This window comes from Paroedura picta, chromosome 5 (assembly GCF_049243985.1).
Source record: "Paroedura picta isolate Pp20150507F chromosome 5, Ppicta_v3.0, whole genome shotgun sequence".
Lineage (NCBI taxonomy): Eukaryota > Metazoa > Chordata > Lepidosauria > Squamata > Gekkonidae > Paroedura > Paroedura picta.
Window position 1 is genome coordinate 27,580,567 of NC_135373.1, and position 21,785 is coordinate 27,602,351.

Consider the following 21,785-nt stretch of genomic DNA (forward strand, 5'->3'; position numbering starts at 1 on the left):
GCTCACGGGCCTACCCACAGCCACAGCCACATCCTTTGTTGGCCGACGCACCACAGTGCCCACAGGCATCCCCAGCTTATTCGGGGCCATGCAGTGTCAGTGTTCTGATCTGGGCTGTGATTGTCCCAAATCTTAGAAAACTTTTCATTTATGTTCACCTTCTTTCTAGTGTTGGGTTATCTATAAAGAACACCGTTCCTTTTACATACGTTGTGCTAATTGTGCATGAAAACAGTACTGAAAATGTCCTTGAAGTTCCCCTCCACCGAGTTCAATTCAGCTCTCATGTGATGGTCCTCAAAATTTCCGTAAAGGGGAACTGTTACTTTTGCCTGTCTTTTGCTCTGGCATATGTGTCTGTTTGCATATGCTTATAAAAAATAGTGCCACTGACTCTTGGCATCAAGGTGACTTCTGGCTTTTCCAATCAATATTTATCCTTCACAGGATGACATTTAACCTTTCCTGATTGGCAATCGTAAGGGTACCCTTGATCACGGTGGCATTGTATTTTATCATCCAACCTTGAAACTCAAGGAGGGAGACATGGTATAAATACAGCTGAGGAAAGTCTTCTTTTCTCACCCCAGTGACTTCATCTTTGAAACTACCCAAGGGAAGCCAAGATGAAGCTTCACATTCTTGCTGCTGTGCTCCTTGTCTTTCTCCTTTGTCCACAGGACAGTGAATCGGTAAGCCCCCTCCCCTTTTGCTTTGAACTGTACATGATAAGTTCCATTAAAGTTTATTAAGATTCTCAGAGATATTCAGTGTTCCAATGATTTCAATTAAGATGCATTTCGTTCTTTATTTGTGAATAACAAGGAGCTATTTCTGCTCCTAATACACACCTGGGAAATTATGCTAGAGATGCTAAACTAAATATATTTACTAACAGTCTTTATGAACATTTTTAAAACTTAACTGAATTAAAAGTGCAGGTATTGTCTTAAATATCTGTTTTGTGGATAGGGCTGTCACTTTGGGAAATACAGAAACTAATGCAATTTCCCCCTTTCATTAAATTTAGCAAGATCCAAGTGCACCTGTGAGTATTTTAAATCCTTTGTGTTTTAGCTGCATGCTTCATATTTTGTTCTTTGTGGTGTATTTGTAATGGATTTAAATGTCTGGAGTCCCTTTAAACTCATGCGTTCTGCATGAGGTCATGTGGACCACACAAGACTCCAGATTGGTGTTAACAAGGCCACAGCTTTTATTGGTACCCAAATGAATCCAGATTAGTTTTATTAATTACTTGAGAATTTAAATAAACTTCAGACCTATTTCAGCTCTTAGTACAGACCTGAGAAATAATGTTAGAGGGGCTAAAACAAATTGACTGGCAGGAGGTCATGTGGACCACACAAGACTCCAGATTGGTGTTAACAAGGCCACAGCTTTTATTGGTACCCAAACACATCCTACAGTGGGCTGGCCCTGGCACGAGACTGCTAAACGTTTGGTTCTAGGGGTGCCCAGGGATCCATCATCTCCCTGCCAGGAGGGCAGATTCCTTGCCCCCAGTGATCTCATTTGTCCAAACTGCCTGCCTGGCTTTGGCCCCCTGTGAGCCCATTTGTGAGCTGGTCTCTGATTGAGTGCAGCATCCTCAGTGCAACAGTGCACAGACCAGGGAAATAATAAAACTTCCTGGGAGTAAGAAGATTTAAAAAATCCATCTTTAGAACAAATCAGCCACTAATGCATCCCCCCCCCTTTTCATTAAATATAGGCATCACCACCACCAGTATCAATGAGTATTTAAAATCTTTTGTGGTTATGCTTTATGATTTGTAATGTTTTCCTCGCTGGGGACTAGATGATGCCCCTCAGTTTTCAAATAGCGCTGCATTTCTCACTGTTCATCGGACAGTTCCATCCTTCCCAAGCACTTCTTAACTTAATCCAGATAAACTATATCCACGGCATTCCCCTGATCACTTCTCTGACCGATTATGCATCATGCAGTTCTCATGCTGAGCAGATATCAGTGGTTTGGATTGGACAAGTTGAGGAAAGCTTCATCAGCTGAATCCACTTCTATGTGGTGGTCACTCAGAAAATATAAGAAATTATTATACAGGGTTAACATAAATAGCATTGAGCCGAACTTAATTATTTACTCATGCATGTACATAAATTGAAGACCTATTTCTGCTTCAAATATAGATGAGGGAAATAATACAGATGAGGGCCTTACAGGAACACCAGAAAATTTGAGATATGGTTAGAAATTGTTGACATGAATTGCATTGCGTTTTACTGAATTTTTTATCATGAATTTACATAAATTTAAGACCTATTTCTGCTTCTATTAAACACCAGGGAAATAATAATAATTCCTGGAAGCAGGTAGCTTCTTAGGTTTTTCTTTTTTTTTAGAGGCTCAAACTGCCACTAATGCATTTGACTTGCAGGCAGGTTTTTTGGGAAGGAAGAAGGCACAGACATCCATGTGGGTGAAATATTGGCCACAGATTTATTGATTACACAGATGTGAGCCGCACAGCCTGGCATGGTTTGAAGGAGCCTATGTTAGCAGCATCTGCCACTAACCCTGCCCAGGGACCTGTGGTTCTGCAAAGCATCATGGAGCCAGTTTGGGGTCTGTTTTATATGTGTTGGCATTCCATAGGCATGGAGGAGCCAGGCCTTCTGTAGCCACATGAGCCTGGTCTGGAATGGCCCCTGATGGTGCCCACATTGACAAAGGGAACACCTAAAGTATCAATTTCTGCGGTTAATGAGATCCCAAGATGCAACCTTACAAGGGTTTACAAATATATTTATAAACACCTTTTAAGAAAGTTTACAAAATGTAAAAAACTTAAAAGAGCAAGTATCGTCTTAAGTATCTGTCCTGTGGATAAAGCTGCCATTACTGCATTTCATCATCCCTCATTATTTAAGGATGTACCTGAGCGTGAACAAGCATCTGTGAATATTTTGCACCCTTTGTGGCTTCAATCCATCAGTCATAATGTTGTTTTCCTCTGGGATCTCAGTTCTCATTAGGTGTCCTGGGACAGTACAGCCCCTCCTCCTCAAGTGTTCCTTAATCCCATGCTACCTAACACCCTTAACCCTTTTAATAGATATCAGCACTTAGTCCTCTTAACCATTCACCCCCTTTCAAAAGCAGTCTGTCTCGTCTATTTCTTCTCGATATCTTTTGTTAAAGTTCTCAGTTCTGCTTTTTCAGTTCAGCCCTTGCCGTAGTTCAATGTTAAACACACCTTTCCCTTTTGCACGTTCTGTTCAGAAAAGGATGGAAAAGGCTGCCTGGCGAAGGATTGAACAGGCTCCTAATTCTTACAGGGAGGCAAAGGCACAGTCTGACAGAAACTTAAGATATGGTTACAAAGAGTTGACATGAATTCCATTGAGTTGTACTGAATTATTTACCCATGAAATTATGTAAATTTAATCTGTTTGTCTGCTTCTATAAAGACTAGGGAGATATTAATACTTCCTGAGAGCAGGTAAATTCTTATGTATCTGTCTTGAAGATAACGCTGCCGCTAATGCTTTCCCCCCCTTTCATTAAATATAGGATGTTGAAGCATCACCAGTGAGTATTTTAAACCCTTTGTGGTTTTGCTCCATGATTCTTAATGTTTTCCTCTCTTGGGACTAGATGATGCCCCTCAGTTTTCAACTAGCTTTGCACTTTTCAATGTACACAGGACAGCCCCATCCTTCTTAAGTGTTTGTTAACCTAATGCTAAGCAACACCTTTTACACTTTCAATAGATAAGGCTACGCACCCCTCTTAGCCACCATTCCCCCTCCCTCCTTTTCAAAAGAGGGCTGTCTCTCATAATTCTTTTTCATTTCTCTGGGTAAAGCAATCAGTGCAGCCTGTTGGGTTCCAAGATACTGGCATAGTTTCATTTCAGATACTTTTCCTTTTCGAATCTCTGACCGATCATGTACGGCAGCACCCAAGCCGGGCTGCTGCCGTTCGAGTGCGCCAGGGTAAAAAGCCCTTCCATCCCCGAGTATGCACGGGGGCGGGGCATCCTGGACACACAACGTGGAGTCGGAGTGCCTAGAGCATGGGTAAGCTGTGGCGGATGGGGAGGGGGGATTGGAGTCCGGGGGGGTCTGATGCAGAATGGGGGGAGCAGCATGCTGCTTTCCCACCATGGTGGAGGTGGGGGGATGCCTCTGCCAGCTCCGCGGAGCCGTGGAGCTGGCAGGAGCGAGAGGCTGGGGGAGGAGCCAAGTGTGAAGGTTGGGGGAGGAGCTGGGCATGAAGGCCTGGCTCTTTAGATTACGCACAGGGCTTGCCCAACCCAGCCCTTGCCTGAGCCCACTAAGCTCCCCGGGCCGTGGAAGAATTTGTGTTCCTTTAACATGGGTTTTTTGACAGTTTGGGTCAAGCCAGGCCTCTGATGGCGGTGATGTCAGGCATAATCGGGGATTTTCCCCAAAGCCCTGTCGCCGCCATGTTGTCCTTCCGGCCCGTGCATTATCAGTCCCTGTGTTTAGAATAGGATAGCAAGAAAACAGACCCTAAAGATAGATTCAAATGAGTAGCCACGTTAGTCTGAAGTAGCACAATAAAATCAGAGTCCAGTAGCACCTTTAAGACCAACAAAGATTTATTCAAAGCCTGAGCTTTCGAGTGCACGCACTCTTCATCGAAGAACTGACCCTCATAACAGTAGGAATACATAAGCAAAAGTTAATCCTGTTACATTAGTAAACTGTGTCACAGCATCCAAACACAGCTGCAAACACAGCTCAGGGAGTTGTCATGTAGTTGTATTTGGATCCTGTGACACAGTTTGCTAATGTAACAGGATTAACTTTTGCTTCTATATTCCTACTGTTATGAGGGTCAGTTCTTAGTCTGATGAAGAGAGCTTGCACTCGAAAGCTCACGCCTTGAATAAACCTTCGTTGGTCTTAAAGGTGCTACTGGACCCAAACAGACTCTAAATTCCTAAAGGGAGGCCAAGACACAGAGGCTGATTCTGGACTGGCGATTATTCCAGGAAGAAATTAGGTCCAGAGGAATTACTGGATTTTTAATTAACATCTAGAATATTCCAAAGAAGGACAGAGATGGAGATCGATGATTTTTACTGAGCTAATGGCACATGGGGGAACGGCGGGTCGGCATCATGCAGTTCTCATGCTGAGCAGATATCAGTGGTTTGGATTGGACAAGTTGAGGAAAGCTTCATCAGCTAAATCCTGTTCTATGTGGTGGTCACTCAGAATATATAAGAAATTATTATACAGGGTTAACATAAATAGCATTGACCCGAACTTAATTATTTACTCATGCATGTACATAAATTGAAGACCTATTTCTGCTTCAAATACAGATGAGGGAAATAATAACACTTCCTGGGAGCAGGTAGATTTTAAAAGTCCGATTTATTATAATCAGCCTCTAAGGCATTTCTCCCCTCTCATTAAATACAGGAACCAGCACCAGAAATTCCAGTAGCAGTGAGTATTTTAAATCCTTGGTGGCACACCGTGGGGAGGGAGGATCCAGGCCTTCTATTTCCACATGGGCCTAGTCTGTCATGGCCAATGCTGCTGCACGCTGTGACAAAGAGAACACAGAAAATATACCTGTTCACTTAAGGCGGGGCATTGGATCCCCTGGCTTTTGCGCCTGGCAGGGGCGCGAATGCGCGTGCGCGGCAGTCCGCGCACGTCCACGGCTCCCTCTCCCGGCCCCTCCGGGCCGCCAGCAAATCGGCCGCCAAAGCGGCCTTCTAAAAGTCGCGCAATGCGTGACTACCAGAGATGCTTGGGACTGGGAGTTCTTCCCAGCCAGCATGTCCTCTGCCGCTCTCTCACCCACGGCAGCAATGGTGAGTCTTCGGGGCTTTTTCTCATTAGGTGTCCTGGCACAGTACAGCCCCTCCTCCTCAAGTGTTCCTTAATCCCATGCTACCTAACACCCTTAACCCTTTTAATAGATATCAGCACTTAGTCCCTGTCACCGCCACGTTGTCCTTCCGGCCCGTGCATTATCAGTCCCTGTGTTTAGAATAGGATAGCAAGAAAACAGACCCTAAAGATAGATTCAAATGAGTAGCCACGTTAGTCTGAAGTAGCACAATAAAATCAGAGTCCAGTAGCACCTTTAAGACCAACAAAGATTTATTCAAAGCCTGAGCTTTCGAGTGCACGCACTCTTCATCAAAGAACGGACCCTCATAACAGTAGGAATATATATTTTTCATGGAAGGACGAAGAGAAAGTCCATGAAGGTGAATGATATGTCTTCAGGAAAACTCATACAGAAGTGTGTTTGATAAATATCCTGAAATGTTCATGCTGAGATTACCACTAGGAATCTCTGGTTTGGATAGGGGAAGCAGGACATAACCCTGTCAGGTAAATGTACATATTGTTGGTACAGAAATACCAGAATATTTAAGGTATTACAGGAAGAAATTAGGTCCAGAGGAATTAATGGATTTTTAATTAACATCTAGAATATTCCAAAGAAGGACAGAGATGAAGGTCAATGATTTTTACTGAGCTAATGGCACATGGGGGAACGGCGGGTCGGCATCATGCAGTTCTCATACTGAGCAGATATCAGTGGTTTGGATTGGACAAGTTGAGGAAAGCTTCATCAGCTGAATCCTCTTCTATGTGGTGGTCACTCAGAAAATATAAGAAATTATTATACAGGGTTAACATAAATAGCATTGAGCCAAACTTAATTATTTACTCATGCATGTACATAAATTGAAGACCTATTTCTGCTTCGAATATAGATGAGGGAAATAATACAGATGAGGGCCTTATAGGAACACCAGAAAATTTGAGATATGGTTAGAAATTGTTGACATGAATTGCATTGCGTTTTTTATCATGAATTTACATAAATTTAAGACCTATTTCTGCTTCTATTAAACACCAGGGAAATAATAATTCCTGGAAGCAGGTAGCTTCTTAGTTTTTTTTAATTATTTTTTGGCGGCTCAAATTGCCACTAATGCATTTGACTTGCAGGCAGGTTTTTTGGGAAGGAAGAAGGCACAGACATCCATGTGGGTGAAATATTGGCCACAGATTTATTGATTACACAGATGTGAGCCGCACAGCCTGGCATGGTTTGAAGGAGCCTATGTTAGCAGCCACTAACCCTGCCCAGGGACCCGTGGTTCTGCAAAGCATCATGGAGCCGGCTTGGGGCCTGTTTTATATGTGTTGGCATGCCATAGGCATGGAGGATCCAGGCCTTCTGTAGCCACATGAGCCTGGTATGGAATGGCCCCTGATGGTGCCCACATTGACAAAGGGAACACCTAAAGTATCAATTTCTGCAGTTAATGAGATGCAACCTTACAAGGGTTTACAAACATGTTTATAACCTCCTTTTAAGAAAGTTTTCAAAATGTTAAAACCTTAGAAGAGCAAGTATCGTCTTAAACAGTGGTCCGCAACCTTCCGGTTGCTGCGGACCGCTGCTCCGGAGTGGCGGGAGAGGGCGGACTGGGGGCCCGCGCACGCGCGGCAGCCCCAACGCAAATGCGCATGCGCGGACTGCCACGCATGTGCTTTTGCACCCGGCAGGGGTGCAAACGCACATGTGCGGCAGTCCGCGCACGGCCGCGGCTCCCTCTCCCGGCCCCTCCGGGCCGCCAGCAAATCGGCCGCCAAAGCGGCCGATTAGCTTGCGGCTCGGCAAGCTTCTCTTCCCCCCCCTCCCAAAACAAGAAGCTTGCCGGGCTGCGAGCTAATCAGCCGCCTCGGCAGCCGATTTGCTCGCGGCCTGGCGAGCTTCCCGCTTTGGGGGGGGCAGGGAGCTGCGGCCCGGCACCGGGCCACAGCCTGCGGGTTGGGGACCACTGGTATTAAGTATCTGTCTTGAGGATAAAGCTGCCATTACTGCATTTCATCTCCCCTCTTTATTTAAGTATGTACCTGAGCCTGAACAAGCATCTGTGAATAGTTTGCCCCCTATGTGGCTTCAATCCAAGAGTCATAATGTTGTTTTCCTCTGGGATCTCAGTTGCTTTGCAGGGTTTATGATCACTTAATAAGGACACTGACACATGACTTGGCATTAAATTTCGGCCACAGCTTTTATTCAACCTGTGAGCATGGTAAGCATGGAAAAGGTCTAAACATCTTGTGGTCAGCCGACCACAAGCAACCAGATCCAGCCTGCCCCTATTACAGGACACCTTGGCCCTGCAGGCTACATAGCCCAAACACGATGGCAGGCTGAAATTGGGAGGTGGCAAAGTGGAATAACCCTACTGGGCGTCCGCCTCTGTTGGGTTATCCTGCCTCCTGGAAATGCTATCCTTCAATCAGGCTTTAGCATCCATGCAGTTCCTTAAGGGAACCCCCAAATCTAAGGGAGGCCAGCACGCAAGCTTGGCCACCCCATCCTTGACCATTTTCCATGCCCCCAATTCCGCCGGCTGTGACAATACATTGCAACACAACGATAACACAACATAACCCTTTCTACCCAAAAAACAGGGAGGGTGGGTGGGTTTCGCGTTCCCCGAGGGCAGCAGGAGCAGGAAGAGGCCGAGCCACGTCAGGCCTCTCCTTTTAAGCTCGCTCGGCCCCTCCCTTCTAAAAGTCACGCAATGCGCGACTACCGGAGATGCTTGGGACTGGGAGTTCTTCCCAGCCAGCGTGTCCTCTGCCGCTCTCTCACCCGCTGCAGCAACGGCCCCTATGGTGAGTCTTCGGGGCTTTTTCTCATTAGGTGTCTTGGCACAGTACAGCCCCTCCGCCTCAAGTGTTCCTTAATCCCAAGCTACCTAAAACCCTTAACCCTTTTAATAGATATCAGCACTTAGTCCTCTTAACCATTCACCCCCTTTCAAAAGCAGTCTGTTTTGTCTATTTTTTCTCGATATCTTTTGTTAAACAGTTCTGCTTTTTCAGTTCAGCCCTTGCTGTAGTTCAGTGTTAAACACATCTTTCCCTTTTGAATGTTCTGTTCAGAAAAGGATTGAAAAGGCTGCCTGGCGAAGGATTGAACAGGCTCCAAATTCTTACAGGGAGGGCTGTCTCTCATAATTCTTTTTCATTTCTCTGGGTAAAGCAATCAGTGCAGCCTGTTGGGTTCCAAGATACTGGCATAGTTTTATTTCAGATACTTTTCCTTTTCGAATCTCTGACCGATTATGTATGTCAGCACCCAAGCCGGGCTGCTGCCATTCGAGTGCGCCAGGGTAAAAAGCCCTTCCATCCCCCAGTATGCATGGGGGAGGGGCATCCTGGACGCCCCAGACACACAACGTGTAGCCAGAGTGCCTAGAGCATGGGTAAGCTGTGGCGGCTGGTGAGGGGGATTGGAGTCCGGGGAGGCCTGATGCAGAATGGTGGAGAGCATCATGCTGCTTTCCCACAATGGCGGAGATAGGGGGATGCCTCTGCCAGATCCGCGGAGCCGGGGAGCTGGCAGGAGCGAGAGGCTGGGGGAGGAGCTGGGTGTGAAGGTCAGGGGAGGAGCCGGGCATGAAGGCTTGGTTCTTTAGACTACGCACAGGGCTGGCCCAATCCACCCCTTGCCTGAGCCCGCTGCGCTCCCCATGCCGTGGAAGAATTCATATTCCTTTAACACAGGTCTTCTGATGGCCTGAGTCAAGCCAGGCCTCGGATGGCGGTGATGTCGGGCATAATCAGGGATTTTCCCCAAAGCCCTGTCGCCGCCATGTTGGCCTTCCGGCCTGTGCATTATCAGTTCCTGTGTTTAGAATAGGATAGCAAGAAAACAGACCCTAAAGATAGATTCAAATGAGTAGCCGTGTTAGTCTGGAGTAGCACAATAAAATCAGAGTCCAGTAGCACCTTTAAGACCAACAAAGATTTATTCAAAGTGTGAGCTTTCGAATGCAAGCACTCTTCGTCAAAGAACTGACCCTCATAACAGTAGGAATACATAAGCAAAAGTTAATCCTGTTACATTAGTAAACTGTGTCACAGCATCCAAACACAGCTGCAAACACAGCTCAGGGAGTTGTCATGTAGTTGTATTTGGATCCTGTGACACAGTTTGCTAATGTAACAGGATTAACTTTTGCTTATATATTCCTACTGTTATGAGGGTCAGTTCTTAGTCTGATGAAGAGAGCTTGCACTCGAAAGCTCACGCCTTGAATAAACCTTCGTTGGTCTTAAAGGTGCTACTGGACCCAAACAGACTCTAAATTCCTAACGGGAGGCCAAGACACAGAGGCTGATTCTGGACTGGCGATTATTCCAGGAAGAGATTAGGTCCAGAGGAATTACTGGATTTTTAATTAACACCTAGAATATTCCAAAGAAGGACAGAGATGGAGATCGATGATTTTTACTGAGCTAATGGCACATGGGGGAACGGCGGGTCGGCATCATGCAGTTCTCATGCTGAGCAGATATCAGTGGTTTGGATTGGACAAGTTGAGGAAAGCTTCATCAGCTAAATCCTGTTCTATGTGGTGGTCACTCCGAAAATATAAGAAACTAGTAATATAGCCCGCTGTATGATGAATACAGCGGGCGCTAGGAACTAACCTTGGTGTACCCCGGCGGCGGTCCTCTGGGTGGGCTCTCAGCGGCGGTGGCTGTTTGAAGGCCCTGCTTTGCACCTGCCGATTGGTCCCTCCAATTGTCTATCCAGAGGAAGGGTCCAATCCAGACCCTTCCTCATCACGGACAGATCTGCCCCAGAACCGCTTAGCGATTTATTTAGTTCGCGGGGACCGCGGCGCCTCGGGCGGTGTTTAGATTATTATACAGGGTTAACATAAATAGCATTGAGCCGAACTTAATTATTTACTCATGCATGTACGTAAACTGAAGACCTATTTCTGCTTTAAAAACAGATGAGGGAAATAATAAGACTTCCTAGGAGCAGGTAGATTTTAAAAGTCCGTCTTTATAATAAATCAGCAGTGAGGATGTATAGATTAGCTCCTCCTGCGATATGATCATCTGGCTGGTGTTTTCTCCTTGTGTGGAATTGGAAACACTGTTGTAGTCCCGGGAGAAATAGATTTTATTGGAATAATGAGAGTTTGGCTTAATGACAAGAATATTTCATGGAAGGATGAAGAGAAGGTCCATGAAGATGAATGATATGTCTTCAGGAAAACGCATATCAAAGTGTGTTTGATAAATATCCACAAATTTTCATGCTGAGATTATCACTAGGAATCTGTAGTTTGGATTGGGGAAGCAGGAAATAACCCTGTCAGCTAAATCTACATATTGTTGTTACAGAAATACCAGAATATTTAAGGTATTCCGGGAAGAAATTAGCTGCCATTTCCCACCCCCCTTTTTAAAGGAGGACTGTCTCTCTTGATTCTTTTTCATTTCTCTCAGCAGAGGAATAAGTAGAGCCTCAGCTCCTGGCATAGTTTCGTTTCAGACACCTTTCCTTTTTGAATCTCTCTGTTCCGGAGAGGATCGCAAACAAACAGACTCTAAGGGCCTTTTCGCATGGGGATCTTTGTTGCAAATTGGTCACTGAATGAAAAATCGCCATTTAAAATAGTGGAATTCGTCGTTTTGCATACCTGGCTTTGTAGTGGAATCAGTTGCGTTTTTTAGCGTTTCCCACAGGCTTACGGTCTCGGCAGAAATCGCTAGAAAGGAAGCGCTATTGCCAAGCTCATCCCGCCCCTGGCCGTCAAGCAGCTAATGGGCAGCCGTTACCATGCTCCCAAACAGCCCCTTTCCCTTTAAGGAAGGTTTTTTTTTAAAAAAAAACACACCCATTGTAACGAATCTGGGTAGATTCGTTGCAATGGAGAGACCCATCCAGCTGCCTGGGGTGTTTGAGCTGTCGTTTGATCGTTTGATCGTTAACACGCTATCTCCGAGTGAAAAAAAAAAAATCCCCCCCCCCTCTCACGGGCCCGATTTTCGGCTGAATGGAATGTGTGAAATGTGTGTGCTTAGTGACTGAAGGGGAGGGACTGAAGCCGGGGAAGCCTCTGTTTGAGCTGTCATTTGATCATGGCCACGCTGCCTCCGAGTGGAAAAAAAATCCCCCCCCTCACGGGCACGATTTTCAGCCGAAACAGTGTGAAAAATAAAGGGAAAATACATCAGCAAACGGGCTTCTGCGGGCTTCTTGTGCTGTAAACAGCTCTGAGGAGGGACTGCAGCCTGGGAAGCCTCACTGGCTAAACGGAGGCTCGCCGGTGCGTTGATCTCCACTCGCTCGAGGGAAAAAAAATGGCGATCGCTTCGCCGGAAGTTTGGAGGACAGGCTCAGGAGGAGGGACTTTGAAGAAACCGCAACAATGTTAACGCATAGGTCTTTATCGCTATTGTTGCAGATTGGTTGCAGGAGTGTATCGCTTTCCGGAGGGTGAATCCACTTTTTGGGATTCCCCTGAAAGCGCTACAACGAAGCGCTTTTTGCGGGTCGGTTTCAGGAGTGTTGCAGATTGTCTACGACGTCGTGGGTTATTCCAAATTAGTAGCGTTTTCAATTAGCAACCATTGTGCTATTTTGAAGCCATGCGAAATGGCCCTAAATTCAGAAAGAGAGGCCAAGACACATAGGCTGATCCTGCACTGGAGATGATGCTCTGGAACACGGCTAGTGCATTGAGGCACCGTGTCCTCACAGGGGACAGGTTACAGGTGTGGCCCCTGTTTGCCCTGAGTTTCTAAATCCCAACAACAGCGCCCCCCACACATTGGTTTTTAAAAGACATTTGCTGGAATTTGGGATTACATTACAATGTAATCCCACCTCCCTACGGATTGGGGAAAAAAGCCACATTGGGACACGTGGTGCTACGAAGCATCACCTAGCTGACTAGGGCATATTTTGGTTGTTGGGGCACACTGGAGGGAGGAGCCAGGCCTTCTGTTTCCACATATATATGACCACTCAACTGGCGTATTCTCCTCATGTGGACTGGAAAAGACTGTTGTAGTCCCAGGAGAAATATAAACTGCTGTTTTCTCCTCAGGTGGAATTGGAAAGACTGTTGTAGTTCCGGGACAAATATATTTAATTGTAATTATGAGAGTTTCTCTTAATGACAAGAATTTTCCATGGAGGGAAGGTAGAAGACCTATTTCTGCTTCACATACAGATTATGGAAATAATAACACTTCCTGGGAGCAGGTAGATTTTAAAAGTCCGTCTTTATAATAAATCAGCCTCTAATGCATTTCCCCCCTCTCATTAAATACAGGAAGAACCCTCAGAAGCAGATGTGAGTATTTTAAATCCTTGGTGGCACACCTTGGAGGGAGAGGAGCCAGGCCTTCTATTTCCAAAGGGAACACAGAAAATATACCAGTTCACTTAAGGTGGGGCACTGGATCCCTAAACTGAGACATGCCTGGGAGAGGGTCAGGCTGGTGTTCATGTAATGAGGATAGGTGGATTAGCCCCTCCTTCTCTATGATCATCCAACTGCTGTTTTCTCCTCAGGTGGAATTGGAAAGACTGTTGTAGTTCTGGGACAAATATATTTAATTGTAATTATGAGAGTTTCTCTTAATGACAAGAATTTTCCATGGAGGGACGAAGAGAAAGTCCATGAAGGTGAATGATTTGTCTTCAGGAAAATGCATATCAAAGGGGGGTTGATAAATATCCTGAAATTTTCATGCTGATATTATCACTAGGAATCTGTGGTTCGGATTGGGGAAGCAGGACATAACCCTGTCAGCTAAATCTACATATTGTTGTTACAGAAATACCAGAATATTTAAGGTATTCCAGGAAGAAATTAGGTCCAGGGGAATTAATGGATTTCTAATTAACATCTAGAATATTCCAAAGGTCAGAGATGAAGGTCGATGATTTTTACTGAGCTAATGGCACATGAGGGAAGGGTGGGTCGGCATCGTGCAGTTCTCATGCTGAGCAGATATCAGTGGTTTGGATTGGTTTGTATTGGGCAAGTTGAGGAAAGCTTTATCAGCTGAATCCCGTTCTATGTGGTGGTCACTGAGAAAATATAAAAATTATTATACAGGGTTAAAATAAATTGCATTGAGCCGAATGTAATTATTTACTCATCGATGTACGTAAATTGAAGACCTATTAATGCTTCAAATAAAAAGGAGGAAAATAATAACACTTCCTGAAAGCAGGTAGATTTTAAATGTCCGACTTTATAATAAATCAGCCTCTAATGCATTTTCCCCCTCTCATTAAATACAGGGAACTACACCAGCAACTGATGAAGTGAGTATTTTAAATCCTTGGTGCTTTTTGTCTATGATTCTTAATGTTTTTTCTCTCTGGGGACTAGATGATGCCCCTCAGTTTTCAACTAGTGTTGCTATTCTCACTGCTCATAGGACAGTCCCAACCTCCTCATGTACTTCTTAATGCTACACAACAACTTTTACACTTTAAATAGATAAGGCTACACACACCTCTTAGCTGCCATTTCCCAACCTCCTTTTTAAAGGAGGACTGTCTCTCATGCTTCTTTTTCATTTCTCTCAGCAGAGGAATCAGTACAACCTGTTGGAGCCTAAGATCCTGACAGGGTTAACATAAATAGCATTGAGCAGAACTTAATTATTTACTCATGCATGTATGTAAATTGAAGAGCTATTTCTGCTTCAAATACAGATTACGGAAATAATAACACTTCCTGGGAGCAGGTAGATTTTAAAAGTCCGTCTTTATAATAAATCAGCCTCTAATGCCTTTCCCCCCTCTCATTAAATACAGGAAGAAACATCAGAATCAGAAGTGAGTATTCTAAATCCTTGGTGGCACACCTTGGAGGGGGAGGAGCCAGGCCTTCTAGTTCCACAAGGCCTAGTCCGTCATGGCCAGGGCTGATGCCCACTGTGACAAAGGGAACACAGAAAATATACCAGTTCACTTAAGGTAGGGCACTGGATCCCTAAACTGAGCCATGCCTGGGAGAGGGTCCGGCTGGTGTTCATGTAATGAGGATAGGTGGATTTGCCCCTCCTACTATATGATCATCCGACTGCCGGTTTCTCCTCAGGTTGAATTGGAAAGACTGTTGTAATTCCGGGACAAATATATTTAATTGTAATCATGAGAGTTTCTCTTAATGACAAGAATTTTCCATGGAGGGACAAAGAGAAAGTCCATGAAGGTGGATGATTTGTCTTCAGGAAAATGCATATCAAAGCGGGGTTGATAAATATCCTGAAATTTTCATGCTGAGAATATCACTAGGAATCTGTGGTTTGGATTGGGTAAGCAGGACATAAACCCGTCAGCTAAATCTACATATTGTTGTTACAGAAATACCAGAATATTTAAGGTATTCCAGGAAGAAATTAGGTCCAGGGGAATCAATGGATTCCTAATTAACATCTAGAATATTCCAAAGACAGACAGAGATGGAGGTCGATGATTTTTACTGAGCTAATGGCACATGAGGGAAGGGCGGGTCGGCATCGTGCAGTTCTCATGCTGAGCAGATATCAGTGGTTTGTATTGGGCAAGTTGAGGAAAGCTTTATCAGCTGAATCCCGTTCTATGTGGTGGTCACTGAGAAAATATAAAAATTATTATACAGGGTTAAAATAAATTGCATTGAGCCAAACGTAATTATTTACTCATCAATGTACGTAAATTGAAGACCTATTAATGCTTCAAATACAGATGAGGAAAATAATAACACTTCCTGAAAGCAGGTAGATTTTCAATGTCCGACTTTATAATAAATCAGCCTCTAATGCATTTTCCCACTCTCATTAAATACAGGGAACTCCACCAGCAACAGATGGAGTGAGTATTTTAAATCCTTGGTGCTTTTTGTCTATGATTCTTAATGTTTTTTCTCTCTGGGGACTAGATGATGCCCCTCAGTTTTCAACTAGTGTTGCTATTCTCACTGCTCATAGGACAGTCCCAACCTCCTCATGTACTTCTTAATGCTACACAACAACTTTTACACTTTAAATAGATAAGGCTGCACACTCCTCTTAGCTGCCATTTCCCGACCTCCTTTTTAAAGGAGGACTGTCTCTCATGCTTCTTTTTCATTTCTCTCAGCAGAGGAATCAGTACAACCTGTTGGAGCCTCAGCTCCTGACAGGGTTAACATAAATAGCATTGAGCAGAACTTAATTATTTACTCATGCATGTACGTAAATTGAAGACCTATTTCTGCTTCAAATACAGATTACGGAAATAATAACACTTCCTGGGAGCAGGTAGATTTTAAAAGTCCGTCTTTATAATAAATCAGCCTCTAATGCATTTCCCCCTCTCATTAAATACAGGAAGAAACATTAGAACCAGAAGTGAGTATTCTAAATCCTTGGTGGCACACCTTGGAGGGGGAGGAGCCAGGCCTTCTAGTTCCACAAGGCCTAGTCCGTCATGGCCAGGGCTGATGCCCACTGTGACAAAGGGAACACAGAAAATATACCAGTTCACTTAAGGTGGGGCACTGGATCCCTAAACTGAGCCATGCCTGGGAGAGGGTCAGGCTGGTGTTCATGTAATGAGGATAGGTGGATTTGCCCCTCCTACTATATGATCATCCGACTGCCGGTTTCTCCTCAGGTTGAATTGGAAAGACTGTTGTAATTCCGGGACAAATATATTTAATTGTAATCATGAGAGTTTCTCTTAATGACAAGAATTTTCCATGGAGGGATGAAGAGAAAGTCCATGAAGGTGGATGATTTGTCTTTAGGAAAATCTATATCAAAGCGGGGTTGATAAATATCCTGAAATTTTCATGCTGAGAATATCACTAGGAATCTGTGGTTTGGATTGGGTAAGCAGGACATAAACCCGTCAGCTAAATCTACATATTGTTGTTACAGAAATACCAGAATATTTAAGGTATTCCAGGAAGAAATTAGGTCCAGGGGAATTAATGGATTTCTAATTAACATCTAGAATATTCCAAAGACAGACAGAGATGGAGGTCGATGATTTTTACTGAGCTAATGGCACATGAGGGAAGGGCGGGTCGGCATCGTGCAGTTCTCATGCTGAGCAGATATCAGTGGTTTGTATTGGGCAAGTTGAGGAAAGCTTCATCAGCTGAATCCCGTTCTATGTGGTGGTCACTGAGAAATTATAAAAATTATATTACAGGGTTAAATTAAATTGCATTGAGCCGAACTTAATTATTTACTCATCGATGTATGTAAATTGAAGACCTATTTCTGCTTCAAATACAGATGAGGAAAATAATAACACTTCCTGAAAGCAGGTAGATTTTAAATATCCGTCTTTATAATAAATCAGCCTCTAATGCATTTTCCCCCTCTCATTAAAAACAGCCAACTCCACCAGCAACAGGAGAAGTGAGTATTTTAAATCCTTGGTGATTTTTGTCTATGATTCTTTATGCTTTTTCTCTCTGGGGACTAGATGATGCCCCTCAGTTTTCAACTAGTGTTGCTATTGACTAGCAGGTGGCGACTGTTCCAGCAATGACATGACTCCTTGTTTGGCAAATAACTTGGCCGCAGCCGTTTATTGAACAAACAACCCCAACATAGGGTTGGCCTTATGCTGGCAAGGGAGCCTGACCCCGTCAGCCGTCCGGCTGTAAACTCGGACCGCGGCGCCCAGGCTCCACTCCTCGCTCCCAGCCGGGAGGATGGGATGCCTTCCGCCGCGGAACTCAGGGAAGCGGCAACACGGGATCCAAAGGGCGTCCGCCTCCATTGGTACCCGTTCGCCGCTTGGCTCCCCGGGCCCCTGGCCTCCCAGCCGGGTAGGCCATGCCCGGGTCCTAGCCGGTCTCCTTAATGAGACCCCCACCTCAGGGAGATCCACACGCAGGTGGGCCTCCCTGCCAACAGGCTCCCTACCGAGCATAACCGCGGCTGCGACGATGAAAACAACTTAACCACTGGGAGGGTGGGAGGGTGTCTGTCCCCGGCCGCGGCTGGCGCAAAAGAGGGCTGGCGCCTGCGCGCTCGGCCTTTTATAGCCGAGCGCCCCGCCCTTCTCAGGCCGCGCAGCCTGATGACGCCCAGGGGAGCCGCGTCACTGCCGGGCGCCCCCGCCGCGTCAACGGCGGCCGCGGCAATCCGCGGCCGCTATTTCTCACTGCTCATAGGACAGTCCCAACCTCCTCATGTACTTCTTAATGCTACAGAACAACTTTTACACTTTAATTAGATAAGGCTACACACTTCTCTTAGCTGCCATTTCCCGACCTCCTTTTTAAAGGAGGACTGTCTCTCATGCTTCTTTTTCATTTCATTCTGCAGAGGAAACAGTACAACCTGTTGGAGCCTAAGATCCTGACAGGGTTAACATAAATAGCATTGAGCAGAACTTAATTATTTACTCATGCATGTATGTAAATTGAAGAGCTATTTCTGCTTCAAATACAGTTTATGGAAATAATAACACTTCCTGGGAGCAGGTAGATTTTAAAAGTCCGTCTTTATAATAAATCAGCCTCTAATGCATTTTCCCCCTCTCATTAAATACAGGGAACTCCACCAGCAACAGATGAAGTGAGTATTTTAAATCCTTGGTGCTTTTTGTCTATGATTCTTAATGTTTTTTCTCTCTGGGGACTAGATGATGTCCCTCAGTAAGGTGGGGTGCTGGATCCCTAAACTGAGCCATGCCTGGGAGAGGGTCAGGCTGGTGTTCATGTAATGAGGATAGGTGGATTAGCCCCTCCAGCCTGTTGGAGCCTCAGCTCCAGACAAGGTTAACACAATAAGCAGCCGCGGACTTACCGTGGCTGCCGTTGTCGCCGCCGCGGCGCCAAAAAAGGGAGTGACCCCTGCTCCCAGGCAGGCTTGGCCACGGCTCCCTGGTCAAGTGGAGGGGGCCGAGCTGGGCTATATAAACCCCTGCACGTGGCTGCTTGGCCTATCCGCATCCAGCCGCCAGAACAGCTACCCACCCTCCCGTCCTGTTATCTTTGTTTTAGTGTTAATTATAATTTGTCACAGCGGCAGGTTGACCCAGGTAAGGAGCCTGTTGGCAGGGTGGCCCGTTTGCACATGGGACCCCCTGGGGGAGGTGGTCTCTTTAAAGAGACCGGCCCCAAAGAGGCGTGGCCTACCTGGCTGGGAGGCCAGGGGCCTGTGGCCAGGCGGCTGGGACGCTCAATGGAGGTAGACGCCTGTTGGCTCCCATCAAGCCGCTTCCCACGGAACCTAGGCCATGATGCAGCGCGACATTTACTTCCCGGCTGGGCATGGACAGAGACCCCGAGCATCACGGCCAGTGATATCAAAGCAGCCGGACGGCTGAGGGGTCAGGCTTCCTTACCCGGGTATGCTTTGGGGCCAACCCTCCATTGAGGGTGGCTAATAAAGGCCTGCAGCCAAAATATTTAATGCCAAAATAAAGGTGTCGTGTCCTCTTTTGGGGAATTAGCAGCCTGCCAGGCAAATAGCAATGAACAGAACTTAATTATTTACTCATGCATGTACGTAAATTGAAGACCTATTAATGATTCAAATACAGATGAGGGAAATAATAACACTTCCTGGGAGCAGGTAGATTTTTAAAGTCCGTCTTTATAATAAATCAGCCTCTAATGCATTTCCCCCCTCTCATTAAATACAGGAACCAGCACCACAAAAACCAGATGATGTGAGTATTTTAAATCCTTGGTGCTTTTTGTCTATGATTCTTAATGTTTTTTCTCTCTGGGGACTAGATGATGCCCCTCAGTTTTCAACTAGTGTTTGTATTCTCACTGCTCATAGGACAGCCCACCCTCCTCATGTTCTTCTTAATGCTACACAAGAACTTTTACACTTTAAATGCAATGTGACATTTTTATATGCAATTGAAAAAAAAAACTAGCCTACTTACTTCTCACCATTTCTCTTACACGTTACAGCCTCGTCTTCCTCAAGAGATCCTTAACACAATGCTACACAATGCCCCTCAGTTTTCAACTAGCTTTGCCCTTCTCACTGTTCACAGGACAGCCCCATCCTTCTCAAGCGCTTCTTAACTTAATGCTAAGCAAGACCTTTTGCACTTTAAATAGATAAGGCTACACACTCCTCTTAGCTGCCATTTCCCTCCCTCTTTTTCAAAAGAGGGCTGTCTCTCATATTTCTTTTTCATTTCTCTTCATAGAGGAATCAGTACAGCCAGTTGGGGCTTCAGCTCCTGACATAGTTTCGTTTCAGACTCCTTTCCTTTTTGAATCTCTCTGTTCAGGAGGGGATCACAAACAAAGAGACTCTGAAGTCCTGAAGAGAGGCCAAGACACATAGGCTGATCCTACACTGGCGATGATGCTTTGGATCATGGCTAGTGCATTGAGGCACTGTGTCCACACAGGGGACAGATTTCTGTGGTGGACCCTGTTTGACCTGGGTTTCTGTATCCCAACAAAACACCCTCCACCGAGTGGATTTTTTTAAAACAAATGCTGGAAATTGGGATTACGTTAAAATGTAATCCCAACTCCCTGAAAATAAAAAGATGCCAAACTAGGGTATCTATTTACATTATAAAGCTGCCACTAATGCATTTTCCTCCTCTTATTATATCTAGAACAATGAAAACGAATCTGTGAGTATTTTAAATCTGTTGTGTTTTTACTCCAAGATGCTTAATATTTTTCTCTCTGGGGAATAAATGATGCCTGTCAGATTTTACCTAGTTTTGATTTTCTCACTCTATACAGTCCAGTCACATCCTTCTCAAGAGCTCCTTAACTAAATGCTACACAACCACCATTACACTTTAAATAGAAAAAACAGATTCCTCTTAGCCATTATTTCCCCCACCCTCTTTTTCCAAGGAGGGTTGTGTCTTATATGTCTTTTTCATTTCTCTTGGTAGAGTAGTTATGTATTTTGGGGTCTCAGCCCTTCCCGTAAATTCATTTCTGATATTATTCCTTTTTGAATATCTCTGTTCAGAAGATGATAGCAAATGAACGAGATTCCTAAGGGGAAGCAAGGAGACAGAGTTCAATTCCGCACTGGCGATGATGCGTTGGATCATGGCTAGTGCGTTGAGGCACTGTGTCCCTGAAGGGGACAGGTTTTAGTGGAGGATCCTATTTGTCTTGCGTTTCTGAATCTGCTTCTAATACAGACGAGGGAAATAATAACCTTTCCTGGGAGCAGGTAGATTTTAAAAGGCCGTCTTTATAATAAATCAGCCTCTAATGCATTTCCCCCCTCTCATTAAATATAGGAAGAAGAATCAGAACAAGAAGTGAGTATTTTAAATCCTTGGTGCTTTTTGTCTATGAGTCTTAATGTTTTTTCTCTCTGGGGACTAGATGATGCCCCTCAGTTTTCAACTAGAGTTGCTATTGACTAGCAGGTGGCGACTGTTCCAGCAATGACACGACTCCTTGTTTGGCAAGTAAATGGCCGCAGCCGTTTATTGAACAAAACAACCCTCAACGTAGGGTTGGCCTTATGCTGGCAAGGGAGCCTGACCCCTACAGCCGTCCGGCTGTAACCTCGGACCGCGGCGCTCAGGCTCCACTCCTCGCTCCCAGCCGGGAGGATGGGACGCCTTCCGCCGCGGAACTCCTGGAAGCGGCAACACGGGACCCAAAGGGCGTCCGCCTCCATTGGTGTCCGCTCGCCGCTTGGCTCCCCGGGCCCCTGGCCTCCCAGCCGGGTAGGCCGCGCCCGGGTCCTAGCCGGTCTCCTTAATGAGACCCCACCTCAGGGAGTTCCACACGCAGGTGGACCTCCCTGCCAACAGGCTCCCTACCATGCATAACCGCGGCTGCGACGAAGAAAACAGCGAAACAAACTGGGAGGGTGGGAGGGTGTCTGTCTCCGGCGGCGGCTGGCGCGAAAGAGGGCTTGCGCCTGCGCGCTCGGCCTTATAAAGCCGAGCGCCCCGCCCTTCTCAGGCCGCGCGGCCGCGCAGCCTGATG

General features: G+C 45.5%; 1 protein-coding gene across 2 annotated transcripts in view; it reads left to right on the forward strand.

Annotated features, from left to right (window-relative positions):
* The first annotated feature begins 3,783 nt into the window (after positions 1 to 3,783).
* Positions 3,784 to 21,785, forward strand: part of LOC143839011 (uncharacterized) — a 32,780-nt gene continuing 14,778 nt past the window's right edge. Inside the window, exons 1-12 of one of the 2 annotated variants that reach the window (XM_077340896.1) lie at positions 3,784 to 4,065; positions 5,443 to 5,469; positions 13,161 to 13,181; positions 14,141 to 14,164; positions 14,663 to 14,683; positions 15,680 to 15,703; positions 16,201 to 16,221; positions 17,218 to 17,241; positions 18,388 to 18,411; positions 19,484 to 19,510; positions 20,432 to 20,449; positions 21,083 to 21,103. In XM_077340896.1, the coding sequence (XP_077197011.1) occupies positions 3,934 to 4,065; positions 5,443 to 5,469; positions 13,161 to 13,181; positions 14,141 to 14,164; positions 14,663 to 14,683; positions 15,680 to 15,703; positions 16,201 to 16,221; positions 17,218 to 17,241; positions 18,388 to 18,411; positions 19,484 to 19,510; positions 20,432 to 20,449; positions 21,083 to 21,103 (384 nt within the window). In that variant the 5' untranslated portion in view covers positions 3,784 to 3,933. The remainder of the gene's footprint in view (positions 4,066 to 5,442; positions 5,470 to 13,160; positions 13,182 to 14,140; positions 14,165 to 14,662; positions 14,684 to 15,679; positions 15,704 to 16,200; positions 16,222 to 17,217; positions 17,242 to 18,387; positions 18,412 to 19,483; positions 19,511 to 20,431; positions 20,450 to 21,082; positions 21,104 to 21,785) is intronic. The other variant, XM_077340897.1, reaches the window with a different exon arrangement.